Genomic DNA, 15216 nt, shown 5'->3' on the forward strand with positions numbered 1-15216 from the left:
TTAGGATTACAAAACTGGCCTTTCTGGGAAAGCCAAGGAAGCAGGCCTGCTGAGGGGCGGGAGGGGTCCGGAGGATGCTCTGTGCGGCTCCCGCTTCTGGCACAGGCTGCTGGGGGCGGGGGGAGGGGCCGGAGGATGTCCTCTGCTGCTCCCACTTCTGATGCAGGGGGAGACCCCTGACTGGGGAGGCCCTGGCTGGAGGTAGAACTTGCAGCCCCAGGTCCCCTCTCCACTGTCTCTGATGCTGCCCCTCACATTGGCCTCGACAGAAGGGGAGGGAGGAAGGTTCTGGTGCTGCGGCGGCCTGGGGCCCTAGGAAGGTGGGGGTCTTGACTGCTCACAATAAGACCCTGCTCTCACAAGCAGACCCAGGTCAGGAATGCGTGGCTTCCTCTGCTACAGCGGCCCCCAGTTAGCAGCAAGCCACCGATCATTTGGAAAGCAACCTGCTTCCCAGGGACAGAGGGCAGAGGTTGTGAGGTGGGAACTGGCTGTGACCAGTGGGGTTCCTCTCATAATGGGGTTTCCACTGGGGAAGAAGACCCCTTTTTGTTCTAACACAACGAGAATGCCAACACCCACGCCCACATGCATGAGGCGTCCTCTGCAAGGTGCCCTGTCTGTTGGCCACCTCGAGGCCCAGCGCACACGCTGAGGCCACCCACAGACAGTGGGCCAGAGAGCAGACCCTGCCTCTGCATTTTCCAGAACAAGGCGAACGATGCCTGCACACCAGACCCCGCGAGAGCTGTGCTTAACTACAGGGGTCCATGGCCCCCTGTGCGGCCTGACATTTCCCCTCCGCTTGTGACCTCGAGTGCCTCTGGGTGCTGCCCCTAGCTGCACAGCACCCGGATCGTCCTGGAGTGAGCAGGGCCGGCTTTCCATCGGGGGAGGCTTGTGCAGAGAGTGTCCTGGGACGGCTGCAGTCCCTGTCGTCCCTCTGCCCCCCCGCATAATGCCAGGCCAGAGCACCTGTCAGTAGGAGCCATCAGACACCAGAGTCCAGGGTGCAGGGCACCTGTGACTCTGTGACCGCCCATCTGATGAACAGAGGGCCTGGGACCAGCACCTCGGTCTGGGGCACCCACGGGCAGGCAAAAGCCAGCACTGACCTGAGGGTGTCTGAGCGGCTGCTGCTCCACTGGTTCCCCAAACAGAAGGGACGGGAGATTTTTTATAAAGACAGGTGAGGTTGGATGGCAGAGTGCTGCCCTTTCCTTGAGCTGAAAATGAGGATGCTGCTTCCAGAGAAGCCCCCCAGAGTGGGGGCTGAGCATCCGATGGGGGTGAAAACCACTGAGCACCAGGACACCCCCACTAAGTGCCCTGTCACCTCGACTCTTCTGAGACTGTCCTCAGGACTGCTGGGCTGGGGACAGCAGTCCCAGAGGGCACGGGAGGCAGACTCCCACCAGGCCCCCCAGCAAGGCCTCTGCATCCGGTGTGCTGGAGCCTCAGCACTGCCCTGCTCTCCACTTCCTGTGGTCAAGTGATGCGGACACATGGCCCTCGAGTCCCCCACACTTCGGGTGGCTGTTCTCAGGACCTGCACTGGAGCAGGGAGGCCCGGGCCCCAACATCACGCTAGAATGGAACGTTGCAGGTGGTGCTCTCACCCCGAGCCCTTGGAACGTTCTTTTCCTCTGCCCAGGCCTCGGAGGCCCGGCTGTACAGACCACAGCGTCTCTGACTCCCTCCGCCGGTGTTGGTAGGGACACAGCAGGGAGCCATGTTCCTGGGGGCTCAGAGCAGCAGATAGGCCTGCTGGGCAGAAGAGCCCCAGCCCGCCTCGGGGCCACTGACCGAAACCCACATGAGGATTCCCTAGAGAAGCTGACTGTCCACAGAGGACATGAAGAGAGAACCAGAAAACCTCTGGTCACAATGTGCTCCATGTAATAGACAGAGGGACCCTGAACTGGAAGGGTGCAGCTGCACCGCAGAGGACCCTGAGCCATCTTCTCACGACGAAAGGGCCCCTTCCAGTCCTGCCCCACCCACCTCTTCCAGCCATCATCACAGTTCTGCCACAGGTAGAGCTACGCGGGGGTTGGGGGCAGGTGCAAGGCAGAGCAGTGGCATCCATGTGGTCAGAGACCCACTGGCTTTCACACTCTGGGGCTCTCGGGCAGCCAGGCCACACCCCAAGCCTGTCAGTGTGGAGTGTACCATGGGGTCTCTGGGGTCTTCGTACCTCATTTCCCAGCAAGGCAGAAACGCATGCTTCGGAGGCGTCGCAAATGGCGGTCAGGTCGTGGCCTCCTTCAAGGGCCAGGACAATCCGGCCACCAGCCAGGCCCATCAGCTGCTTCGTCAGGTACCCAAAGCCTGCAACGGGAAACGGGAGACTGCGGTGTGAACAGGGGAGGGCCGCGACCAGTGCAGCCCAGAAACGCATCTCACGGCATTGTAAGAAGACTGGGGGCTGGGGTGGCGAGACACATGGCCGGGCCGGGTTTGGTTTAATAAATTTGCTGAGGAGTTTCGGCTTTGGATTTCCTCTTTGATCTGTTTGAGAATAGGAATTATGGCTTCAATGCTTTGATTTTTAATCAGCAAATCATCTGCCCTAGGGGATGAGGGCAGCCAGCCCCACCCAGAGGCCGCAGGCCACCTGCCCTTTGGCCCCCTCAGAGGGGCTATGGCCATGCTCTTGTGGCCACAGCCCAGCGGGCTCTGGTTATCTGATATGTTCTGAACATGTATGTGTACACATGTGCACAGGCTGCATGTCCTCCTGGAGGGTTCTCCCACGTCCAGGTCTGAGCGTCTGGCTTTGATCAGGAGCCACAGTCCCGCCACTGCACCCACATCACTCACCCCGGGAGGGAATGCCTGCTGGATGAGGGTAATCACCACCCTCAGCCAGGCCAGGCTGGTGCTGATTAGAGAGCCGGGAACCACGCGCCGCTGATTAGTGGCCCCGATCATGGGCTGGCGAGGCTGTAACTTCCCAAAGCCTCGGTTCATCCCGTCTGATAGGAACAGTGACAGGGGCTTCGAGGCAGCTGTGCGGACTGAGGAGGAAGCTGAGGATGTGGTGGCCGCGGCGCTCCGGGCCGGGTGCTGTGGGGCGTTGGGCACAGTGGAAGCTCTTTGCCCTCCGTCTGGTCACTTTGCTGGCCACTAGGCCACACAGCCTGGGGACACGTGGATTGTGCAAGGCCCCACAGAAGCCTGGCCACCAAGGGCCGCCTCAGGTCTCCTGGGTGAGCCACACCCTCCCCATGCAAGGACCTGAGAGATGGGCCCCTCCTTGGCTGCCTGTGCCAACAGGAGTGGGGAAGGCCGCACACGATGGACGCCGGGGCCTTGAGGGCGTCACCAGGGCTAGGACCAAGGCCCCAGGAACCCTGGGCCTCAAGAGGTTCTCCAGGTTCCTCGGGGACTCCGGGGTGGGGGAGGCGGCCAGGCCTTTGTATGTGCCGAGCGCTGATGCCAAGAGGTTTTCATCTCCTTGTGAGTTACTGAGGCACAGTGGGAGCACTGCTGGGCAGTCCCTCCTCCCACCCTGACAGCACACCCCCTAACGCTGATCCCGAGAGGACCCCCACATCCTGGGCTTCCTCATCCAACTCTGAACTTGGCTGTGCTCCCAGCAACTTCCCTTTGCGTTTCCAAGGAGCGCTGCCTGCCAGAGAAGCAGCACAGGGCACATCTCAGCTCTCGGTGGGACCAGGACCTGCCCCTGGAGGTGGCCTGCAGGTTCCTGGGCACCCGCATCCCAGAGAGGGAGCCTTGTGTGCCCTAGGCCCCTCCTGGGCAAAGAATGCCTGAGGTGCCTGGGTCTGAGCTCCCGCTGCCCACTCTGAGTTCTTTGGGGCCTACCAAATGGACTGGTTCCCAGTATGGTCAGGACCTTGGTCATTAGTAAAAAGGTGCCTTTCCTTATCTTGTTATTGAAAAGGAGACCTGACACATGGAACACCGTGGATCATGGACATGAGCAGAGCCGGCTCCTCGGTCATGTGCAGAACCACTTACATCTGGCGGAGAGGTTGTAGCCCCCGAGAGGTGTGGGGTGGCCCTCCACAGCGTCGAAGCCCGATGACACCAACACCACGTCCGGGGCAAACTCGCTGGCGATCGGCATGACCACCGTTCTGCAAAGGGCAGGAGAAGGCGTTACTGGGTCAGCTGAGAGAAGGACGGGACAGTCACGAAACCCCAAGGTTCCCTCTGGCACTGATCATGCCTGCCCCGCACCCCCTCGGCCATTGGCGGCCTGAGGGCTCCACACAGCAGGCTGGAATCTGGCGACCCACGCTTAATTAGAAGGGAATCAACCTGCGTGTGATCCAGGCTCATTTCACACACATCTTCACAATGCAAGCCAACAAGCCCCACTATACTTGCTTAGTGAGAGTATTGCTGTTTCTTAATATGCTGTTTTCTGCATATTTCTGTAACCCCCATGGCAAAAGCTGCATTAACCTGGGGGAGTGAAGCCAGCTCCCTGTCCCGCCAACACCCCTCCCTGGCCTTGCCTCGTCCTCCCTGCCCCGTCCTCCCAGGCCAGGTCCTCCCTGCCCATCCTCTCTTCTGAGACTGGATTAGCTCCACTTGCCCCATCAGGCTGCCCTTGCTGCTACAATGCACTTTCCACAGCTCCCACTGAAGACATGTGCAGTCACCCACTGCCCCCAGTGCTGGGACTGTGTGTGGCCGAAAGGGCCGAGAGCCCTTGCCAGCCCTGCTGGGGGAGCCCACGTGTTCCTTAGTCACCCTAGAACACCAACACACACAGCTGTAAGGGGAATTACAACGCAATTAAGACGCTTAAGAATCTTTAAAGGGAAAACTGATGACAAATGTAAAAGAACTCACTGGAAAAGACAGAACCACTGAGAAATTCTTTAAGTTATATTAGGGAAATAAGGAAAATATTCTATTTGGAAAGGGGAAAAAGCACTCCTTAACACAAAAGAACTTATCAATCCATAGTCTACTGATCTTATCAGCATTTGCTATGAATCCATGTGTGTGCTATGAATCCATGTGTGTGCTATGAATGCATGTGTGTGCTATGAGTGCATACGTGTGCCATGAATGCATGCGTGTGGCATGAATGCATGCGTGTGCTGAGTGCATTTTTGTGCTATGAATCCATGCGTGTGCTATGAATCCATGCATGTGCCATGAGTGCATGTGTGTGCTATGAATGCATGCGTGTGCCATGAATCAATGCGTGTGCTATGAATACGTGTGTGCTATGAGTGCATGAGTGTGCTATGGATCCATGTGTGTGCTATGAATGCATGTGTGTGCTATGAGTGCATTTTTGTGCTATGAATCCATGCATGTGCCATAAATGCATGCGTGTGCTATGAATGCATGCGTGTGCCATGAATCCATGCGTGTGCTATGAATCCATGCATGTGCCATGAGTGCATGTGTGTGCTATGGATTCATGTGTGTGCTATGAATGCATGCGTGGGCCATGAATCAATGCGTGTGCTATGAATACATGTGTGTGCTATGAGTGCATGAGTGTGCTATGGATTCATGTGTGTGCTATGAATGCATGTGTGTGCTATCAGTGACTGGGGAAGTTCAGCAGTTTCACATCTCATTTGGGCTGCCACCTTCGATTCTGAGTTAATAATCACCGCTGACTTTCAGAGTCTCCTGCACTCTCTCTGTGGGCGAGGGGAGCAGAAATATGGCCTCCCTTTCCTGGGGGACAGCAAGGACCCCATGAGAAAGGTGGTCTGGTGTCTTCCTGCAATGGTCCAGGTGCAAGGGGCCTGTGCAGGTGAGGACAGTGGAACAGAAGTGGAGCCTTTAAAAAGGGGACTTCAAAAAGTTTGTGGAAAAATTGAATTAAAAGACAAAAAATATAAACTTTATTTCTCAACTTAAGCTCCATCAAGTCCAAGACACTTTTGTAATGGTGACAGCAGCCATTTAGTTCCTCCCGAAAGGACTGAGGGTCCTGGGAATCTGGGAATTTAACCAAGTCAATGCAGTCTTTTTGTTTGTTTGTTTACATTAAATGAAGAAAAATAAGTGCCCTTTACAGATTTTTCTAAGATTAGGAAACAAGAAGAAGCCAGAAGGAGCCAATTCAGGACTGGAAGATGGATGCCTAACAGTTTTTCTTCAAAGCTCTTGCAAAGGTTTCTTAGTTTAATGAGGAGTGAGCAGAAGCACTGTTTCGGAGAAGGACTCTTGGTGGCAGGGGAGGGCGGGGTGCTGGGCATGGTGGCTCACGCCAGTAATCCCAGCACTTTGGGAGGCTGAGATGGGTGGATCACCCGAGGTCAGGAGTTTGAGACCAGTTTGGCTAACATGGTGAAACCCTATCTCTACTAAAAATACAAAAATTAGCCGGGTGTGCTGGTGTGTGCCTATAATCCCAGCTACTCAGGAGGCTGAGGTGAGAGAATCGCTTGAACCCAGGAGGCAGAGGTTGCAGTGAGTTGAGATCACGCCATTATACTCCAGCCTGGGTGATAAGAGCGAAACTCCACCTCAGGAAAAAAAAAAAAAAAAAAAAAAAAAGGCCTGTCAGAGGAAGCTCTCCCAGCGATTTTCTGCGAAAGTGCTGAGGAACTTTCTCAAAACACTCTCACAATAAGCAGACGTTCTCATTCTTTGGTCCTCCAGAACAGGCACAATGCCCTGGGCATTCCCCAAACCTGCTGTAGTGACCTTTACTCCTGCTTGACCAGCCTGCTTCTACTGTGACTAGGCCACCTCTTGGCTCTCGGTAGCCAGTACTGTGGTTGTGCCTTGTCTTCAGGATGGTCCTAGGAAAGCCGTGCTCCATCTCCTGTTGTGACTCTCAGGACTCTGAGTCCACTTGTTGAACATTTCCACCGAAAGCTCTGCTCCTGTCGGCAGCTGATCTGGATGCGATGGTTTTGGCACGCACTGAGTGGAAATGCTGCTCAACTTCAATTTTCCAGGCGGAGCTGTGTAAGCTGAGCCGGTTGAGACACCCATGGTGTCAACTGTTGCTCCTGCTGTTAACTGTGGGTCCTCTACAATTACAGCACGAACAGGATGAATTTTTTCCCCACTAATTGATGTGGATGGTCTGCAGCTGTGGGCTTCGTCTTCCACACCGTTGCATTCCTTCTTAAAATGAGTCGTCCATTTGTAAACCGCTGATTTCTTTGGGGCATTGTCCCCATAAACTTCTCATAAAGTATCAATAATTTCACCATTCTTCCACCCAAGCTTCACTGTAAACCTGCTGTTTGTTCTGGCTTCAATTTTAGCAGATTTCAAGTTGCTCTTTTCATGAGAAGGGCTCTTTTCAAACTGATGTTTTATCCTTAGTGCCTCAAACTAGATCCTGTCCAGATATAACAAGTTAGTGCGAATTTATTTTGGTGCAAAAACATTTTGAAACCTATGCACAGTTTTTTTCAAAATACGCATTTTCTATGAATTTTTACAAGTCTCCTGGTATTTTCACCACGAAGCCTAGTTTGCACGATTCCCATGTGTGCCGTGAGCTCTGGGGGACCCCTCACCATGCCCTTGTGGGAGAAGGTCCATGTTTTTAGGGGTTCACCAACGCCTGCTTTCTGGAGCTGCTCAGCCCAGCCTGTCCTGCACCGAAGCACACTTCTGTGTCCCTACGGCCTCCCCCGCACAGGTCTGTGGGCCAAGTGCCTCACCCGATGGGCGCCTCCCTTTGTATGGATTTTCAGAGGCCCCTCCCTGGGGGCAGCCAAAAATGCACTCACCGGGCCCAGGGTCCCTTCCCACCACCAAGGACCTTCCTGAAACCTCACGGCAGAGGGCAGCAGGGCTGGCCCTAAAACTTTTTCATTCAGCTTTTATTACAAAATGAAATCCCCCACTAATGTCAGTGAAAGTATCAACTTTGACCGGAAGAAACAAAAATGCTGAAAATTCAATGTGACCCCTTTTCAGGGATGACCGCAGAGCAGAATGTTGTTGAAAAGTTCCTCTGATTTCTGATGGTGGAGGTGACACAACCCCCAAGGGCTTAAACACCAGGTGAAGATCCCACGGGTTACTCTCTAGAGGGCCAGGGGTCATGAGTACCGTCAGGGACACTAAGGCAGCAGGAGGACCCATCTCAATGTCGGGTGCACGAGGTGCCTCACCCTGGTGCCCCGCGTCCCACGACCGAGCTCAGATGGGAGAAGAGTGATGCATGGGACTGTGTGGCTTCAGCCTGCTCAAGTCAGTGCTGACAAACTCTGCCCTCAAACACGCATCAAATCCACACCTAGGCACCTTGCCCACCAAGAAACTCACTCCTGGAACTCAGATGGGAGTCACAGGAGACCCTGGGTGGCTTCTGAGCAGTCTACTTCTGTTCTTTCTTCTGAAGAGACCCAGTCCACACAATTTCCCCTAGAACTGCCTCTGCAGCAGCTGTAGAAAGTGCTTTCCGAGGACATAGGAACTGTGCCCCAAGGGCCATCGTTAGGGGCCGAAGAAACAATGTGTGAATCTAGACTGGGGGCAGCAAGCTTCCTGCCATGGGTCAGACAGGAGGCACCTGACCTCAGTCGGTGGGCCATACGGTCTCCGCCGGGACCACGTGACGCAGCCCTTGTGGTGTCCAAGACACAACAGACAGTGCATCAGCGTGCGAGCGTCGCTGTGTCCTGATAACATCGTACCAAGAGCACAGGCGGCAGGACTAGGCCCACCAGCTGGAGTTGCCCAAACCTCTGCTCTGGTCCTGTCCATACAACTGCCGTAACATTCTTGCATGCGCGATTCCATTCCCAGACTGAGAGGTTTCTTCTCACCTACCCAGACCTCACCACAAAGCACGGCAATTTCGCAAACATGGTGTACGACACAGGAAACACGGCGCTGGCCTCAGAGTGGGCGTGGAGCGGGTGTCTGGCACTCCCGCCGCAGGGCTGGGAGGGGAGAAATCAGTCTAGTCAGTGGTGGGATGGAGAGAATGCCTTGGAATCCAGGAGTCCTGTGACTCTTGCCAGACCCAGGGCCCTGCCCTGGACGCTGGAAGGCACTGGCCCCACAGTCCTTTCTGACCGACATTCCAAGGCTTCCTCCACGGCTCTGACCAACCTGACCAACAGGCAGCAGAACTCAGGGGGGCCACCCTCTGCTTTCAACTGTCCACATCATCCCAAGGAGACTGGCTTCTAATTATTTTAATAAAGCTCTTGTCATAAAACCTTTTTCTTTGGACAGAAAAACACATTTCCAGCCATGCTTTTGGTGTGGATTTTAAAGCCAAGACGTTTTTCAATGAAAACCACAGACGTTCTGTGCAGGTGCCACGTCCTTCGCGAAGCACTCTGGCTGCTGCTCTGCAGCCAGCGCACGTGGAGGGCTTTACTTCCCCGCTTTTAACTGCTGCGGAGCCAGTTTACTTCTAATCCCCCTCCAAAAAGAAGTCCTGTGAAAATCGCCGTTAAATGAAGTTCAGACCAAGAGAGTCTCTGGTGTCTAGGCTTGGTGTGTGGCGTCGCCTCAGAGCCAATCAAAACAAAATATGAAAGATGAACCCAGGCTCACGGGCACTGGCACGTCGGCCACGCGTGAGGCTGCATGGGGCACAGTCGGATGCACACGCCCACGCTATTTTCGTTTTCCTGGGCTTAGCACCCTCTAGGCTGTGATCCCAAGCTCTCGCTAGACATAAGAAGGTCAGAATGTGAGGTGCAGGAGTGCAGCTTCAGCACCTGTTTGTGGAAAGACTAAGAAACGTCCCTTCTCCATGGGACGTGACTTCTTTGCCTGTAAAAAGGAAGCTGAGCACGGCACTCCCTGTGTCTTTGGGGCTGTGCTGCACCCTCCGTGACCCTCCTACAGGAGGAAGCTGAAGGAATGTCCCTGTTTAATAGATGCTGCAAAAAATGGGAAACTGGACTCACATTTTATTCCCAGAATTAAACTTTTAATAAACAACTCAGTCTTGGTTGGGTGCGGTGGCTCACGCCTGTAATCCCAGCACTTTGGGAGGCTGAGGCGGGTGGATCACGAGGTCAGGAGATCGAGACTATCCTGGCTAACACGGTGACACCCCGTCTCTACTAAAAATACAAAAAATTAGCCGGGGGTGGTGGCGGGCGCCTGTAGTCCCAGCTACTCGGGAGGCTGAGGCAGGAGAATGGTGTGAACCCGGGAGGCGGAGCTTGCAGTGAGCTGAGATCACACCACTGCACTCCAGCCTGGGTGACAGAGCGAGACTCTGTCTCAAAAAAAAAAAAAAAAAAAAAAGAACTCAGTCTCTAAAACAATAACACTGAGGTATCTGCCGTTGGCCTCTCAGGCCATCACTTTACGGAGAGTATTTCCATTTCCATGAGGTCACTCCTGGCCTCAGGGGCCACCTGAGGGCAGACAGGGGCGGGCTTGAAGTTTCCCGAGGCGGCAGGCCCACTGACCGCGGGCTCAAGAGGCAAGAGAAATGGGTGGAAAGAGGGGATCTTTAGAGAAGGTTGGCAAATGCCCGTAAGGTGCACCCCTGGGGCCGGCAAGCCCAGGGAAGCCATGACTGTGGCACCCAGAGGATGCCTATGCCCATGAGGCACGTACAGAGGGGAGCGTGGTGCTAAGGGGAGAGGGCGGCTTCTCTGTGTGGTGGCCTCTGCATTTAGGGAGGTCCCGTGTGAAGCCATGGGGTGCTACGCATCGCCTTCCCACGGCCTCAGTGTGGCTTCTCTGGCGCCTTCGTTACCGACACAGCACTGCACCCTTTGCTCAGTCAGCAGCCAACCTGCACCTGCAGGCTGAAGACGACGTCTCCCCTTGGCTTCCCGGGGAACACAGCTGGGTCGGGACAGCAGTAGCAGGCGGGTGCCGGCCACTCTCCTCAGCTTCCCAAGGGGACAGAGCTGGGTCATGACAGCAGGCAGGTGCTGGCCACTCCCCTTGGCTTCCCGGGAAACAGAGTTGGGCTGGCATAGCAGTAGTAGGCAGGTGCGGCCACTCTCCTCGGCTTCCCAGTGGGACAGAGCTGGGTTGGGACAGCAGGCGGGTGCGGCTACTCTCCTCAGCTTCCCAGGGGGACACAGCTGGGTTGGGACAGCAGGCGGGTGTTGGCCACTCCCCTTGGCTTCCCAGGGGAACAGAGGTGGATTGGGACAGCAGGTGGGGTGCTGGCCATTCTCCTTAGCTTCCCAAGGAACACAGCTGGGCTGGGAAGGCAGGCGGGGTGCCGGCCACTCTCCTCAGCTTCCCGAGGAACAGAGCTGGGCCAGGACAGCAGGTGGGGTGCCGGCCACTCTCCTCAGCTTCCTGAGGAACAGAGCTGGGCCGGGACAGCAGGCGGGGTGCTGGCCACTCTCCTCAGCTTCCTGGGGAACAGAGCTGGGCTGGGACAGCAGGCGGGGTGCTGGCCATTCTGCTTCCTTGCAGGGCCATCGCTCGAGCAGCCTCCCAGCTGCGCTCTGTGCAAGGGGCTATGTCACGGGGCATGTCTAGCTCTAAACCACTGCATACCATCAAATTATGGCCTGTACATACCATCCTCAAAAGCCACAACGGCATCTAAATGCAACATTTCACTTTACAGCTGGGTTTCAACATCTGGAAAGAAATGACCTTCCAGTTCATTCCCCCACTAGGACCCTAAACAACACTCACCACGCCCTCCGTCAACACAAGCCTCAGAGCAAACCGAGCTTATGGGGCCAACAGGCTGCAGCCCTGCGGCCACCCACAGCCGGCAAAAGCCTCTGGGGACTCTGTGGGAAACGGGCTCAGGGCTGGCACACCATGCTGGAGTCTCTGGCTGCCTTTCTGCCCCCAGTAAACGCCCTGGCGCATCGTCCATACAAACTGGCCCTCGCTGGCTCTCTACGAAGGGGCCTCCAGGGGGAGATGCTCCCAGCCACTTTCTCACCTCTTCCTGAAAATCGACTGAAGCAAAAGCGACCCCACTCAACCCTCATCCACCCCCACCCGAACCTTCTCCCACTGGGTCTCTGCCCAGCACCTGTCAGCCTCCTCCAAGCCAGCACCTTGAGACCTTGCCACGTGCCCTCTCCGCCAAAATTAGCTCTTACTCCCCTCGATCCCATCTCACTTCAATGTCTTTGAGATGGCCCTACGTCTCCAGCCTGTGGCCCTGTCATGATCTCTGTTGCTGTTTTCTGGGCTTGTCCACTGGTCCCCAGCTCCTACCCTGGACTGCTGTTTGTCAGGTCCAAGTCTGTCACTTAAGCTGCCACAAGATGGGCCTGTCCAACATGCAGAGCTGGCCGTGATGCTTCATTCCAGTCAGAGGCCCTGACAGAGCCCCCGCCATCAGGACCGAGGCCTGGTTCTGTGGATGGGTGGGTTTGCGCCATCGGGCTCTGTTCCCTCAGGAAGGCCCTTCTCCCATAACGTCCCGTGCCAGGCTCATTCCTCCAGGACTCAGCCAGGGGCTTGCCTCCTCCAGAAGCTTCCTTGGCCCCCCAGGTGGGCAGGTCCCCTGAGGTCTTACCAGGCCTGCCTAGAGCTTGTCCTCCCGGTCCCCTGCTACTCTCCAGGGCAGGCACTGTGCTGACTCACTGTTCGATCTCACAGGGCCGGCCCCGCAGGCACAGCGAAGGCTGGGTCAGGACGAGCTCTCTCAGCTCCGAGGCTGTAGCTTGTATGCTTTTGCTTCTTTGTGCTTCTCAGATAAATTTCTACATAGGAAAATACTTGGATGCATTTAAGATACAAAATTGCTTTTAGAAAAGAACGTGGCACGGTCTGTATGAAACCTCTTCACAGCCTTGACTTCCTTAGGCAAGGAACCCAGGGACCAGCGTGGTGAGTGCAGTGGGTGCCACTCGGCAATGGTGAAAACAGCAGTCATTAGGTGCTGTGACTCCTAAAACACACCTGTCTACAAAAGGCAGCAACACAGCAACACAGCTTATGGAAGGAACAAGCGCTGAGAGCCTCGGCCTTCCCGTCTCACTTGAAAAGTTGGAGAAAGTGAAACGGCTTTGCCCAGTTGCTCAATTTCAAGACTACTGCCAGTTTGTTAGGATGTTACAGGAACTGCTTGAGAAGATCCAGTTTCAGAGACATCTCTGATAAATGTCGTAATATCACAGTGGAATCTAAGCTACGAAGCACGAACATCTGGATGTGGCGCTCATCCCTGACAGAAGAGTCTCCCGTGTCCCCGCACACAGGTGAGGGAGGGGATACGGAGCTCCGTCACCATCGTCATCCTCTCCCTACACGCCCTCCCCGTGTCCCCGCACGTAGGTGAGGGAGGGGATACGGAGCTCCATCACCATCATCATCCTCTCCCTACACGCCCCCCCCATGTCCCCACACACAGGTGAGGGAGGGGATACGGAGCTCTGTCACCATCGTCATCCTCTCCCTACACGCCCCTCCCCCGGCGGCTCCGACTTTACTCAGCAACTTCAAAGCCGTGTCTGGCACTGGGACTGGTTTGAATTAAGATTCCGTTTTCTCCTGTGAGTCTCTGGGCCTGAGGAGAAAGTGCCGGCTGCTTCTGGATTTCATTAGGGGCAATTTTCTTATCTTTTCTTTGTCTTAGGCTTGATCCCCTGAAAACGCAACGTGGCAGGCAACGGGTCTGAATAACAAGGTGCTGCCTGGAAGGCATGCATTGTCCCCGGGGGCCCTGGCGGGGGAGAGGAGCAGAAGAAAGGGGAAAACCAATTTCTGACCCTTCTTCCCCATCATCGGATGCCCAGGGAACCATAAATTGTAAACTTCAAAGTGCTATTTTACATTAAAATCAATAAAAAAAAAAACCCTGAAACAATTTTCCTTTTCAAAGACGCTATTTAAGCTTTAAAAAGTTCACTTGATAAGGTATTATCATGTACACACTTGGCAGGAGATTAAAGCACACGTCAAGACCAACTCAGAAAGGCACGTTCATCCTAAAGGCTGGCCAGGCCGGCCGGGGCCTGGGGAGGGGGAGTGACCCTGAGGGCAAATGCCCATCACTGCTTTGGGCCTGGGCTTGCCCACCAGCAGGGATGCCATGGGGTAAGGGTTTCACCCCAGGATCCAAGAGCCGAAGGCACCACTGAGAAATGCCCATGTGGTGAGGATGGTCCATCAAAACCTGGCCTGGGACCACTGACCGGAAAGAGGGCACCACCTCCTTTCTCTCCGCAAACCAGGAAACCCTGCCTTCTCTCTCTGCATGGAAATTTGGCCACAGTGGGCCCTGGGTTCCCCGGGCGGCACCAGTGTTCACTCAGGCAGGAAGTCGACCAGGCAGCATCTACACCTCTCATGGTGGCCAGAGACTTTACTTTCAGAGAAGCCTCCGAGGGAGCCCAGTTCTCTGGGGCGACCACCAAGTGAGGGGCAGCGGGAGCGCATTCCATGAGCAGACGGCGACACGCCCACGCCAGGGGTCCGATTTCATATGAGCTCATTTTCAGATGTGGCACACATTGGGGGAAGTCCTTCTCTTTTAAATTAGGCAGGACAACTGTCAACATTACATTAAATCTTGATCAAGAGTAAGAAGAGACATCAAAATCCAACCGATGAGATCGGGAAAAAGTGGTTCAGGTACAGATCAGAGCAGGTCTGCTGAGGCGCTCACGAACTCCCTCCTGCACAGCCCGGGCTCAACGCTGGAGCAGCCGAGCAGCCTGGGTGCTGTCAGACAGGGTCTGTTCCTTCTAGGAGCCACTGAGGGCCTGGGGAGGGGGCCCACATGTCCTGGGCCAGGCCTTTATGTCACCAGATCTCAACAACCTTTCTAAGGGGAGCAATGGACCCCAGTTAGAGAAGAATAGCAGACACTGAGAGAGGCCTCGTGACTTATTCACCATCCGCAGAAATGTGGCAGAGTCCACACAAAACGTTTACAGATGTATCCTTGTGTAGGGCCTCACCTGCCAGAGACGTGCACACACAGGTGCACACACAGACATGGGCATGCAAAGACACACAAGCACACATGTGTATACTCATACACAGACGTGCACACACAGATATACACACAAAAAGACATGCATGTGAAGACACACAGACACACAGGTGTATACTCATACCTAGATGTGCACACAGAGATATACACACACAGATACACGCAGGCAAAGACACACAAGCACACGGGTGTGTACTCAGAGATGTGCACACACACATGCATACCTGCATGCACACAGACATGCATCCACACCCACACAGACGTGTGTAAGTACATAGGCATGGACACACACCTGAAGACATGTGCATGGCTACAGATGCCCGCACAAGCATGGGGAAACATGCACACAGATGAACACCCACCCACACACACACACGCAGGTGGAC

At 55.1% G+C, this 15216-nt stretch overlaps 1 protein-coding gene across 15 annotated transcripts in view; it reads right to left on the reverse strand.

Moving 5' to 3' along the window:
- Positions 1-15216, reverse strand: part of HDAC4 (histone deacetylase 4) — a 352930-nt gene that overhangs the window by 16290 nt on the left and 321424 nt on the right. For all 15 annotated transcript variants that reach the window (XM_073020204.1, XM_007966865.3, XM_007966864.3 and 12 more), the window contains 2 exons: positions 3988-4106; positions 2198-2331 (listed from right to left, as the gene is read on the reverse strand). In XM_073020204.1, the coding sequence (XP_072876305.1) occupies positions 2198-2331; positions 3988-4106 (253 nt within the window). The remainder of the gene's footprint in view (positions 1-2197; positions 2332-3987; positions 4107-15216) is intronic.

The sequence above is a fragment of the Chlorocebus sabaeus genome, chromosome 10, assembly GCF_047675955.1.
Source record: "Chlorocebus sabaeus isolate Y175 chromosome 10, mChlSab1.0.hap1, whole genome shotgun sequence".
NCBI lineage: Eukaryota > Metazoa > Chordata > Mammalia > Primates > Cercopithecidae > Chlorocebus > Chlorocebus sabaeus.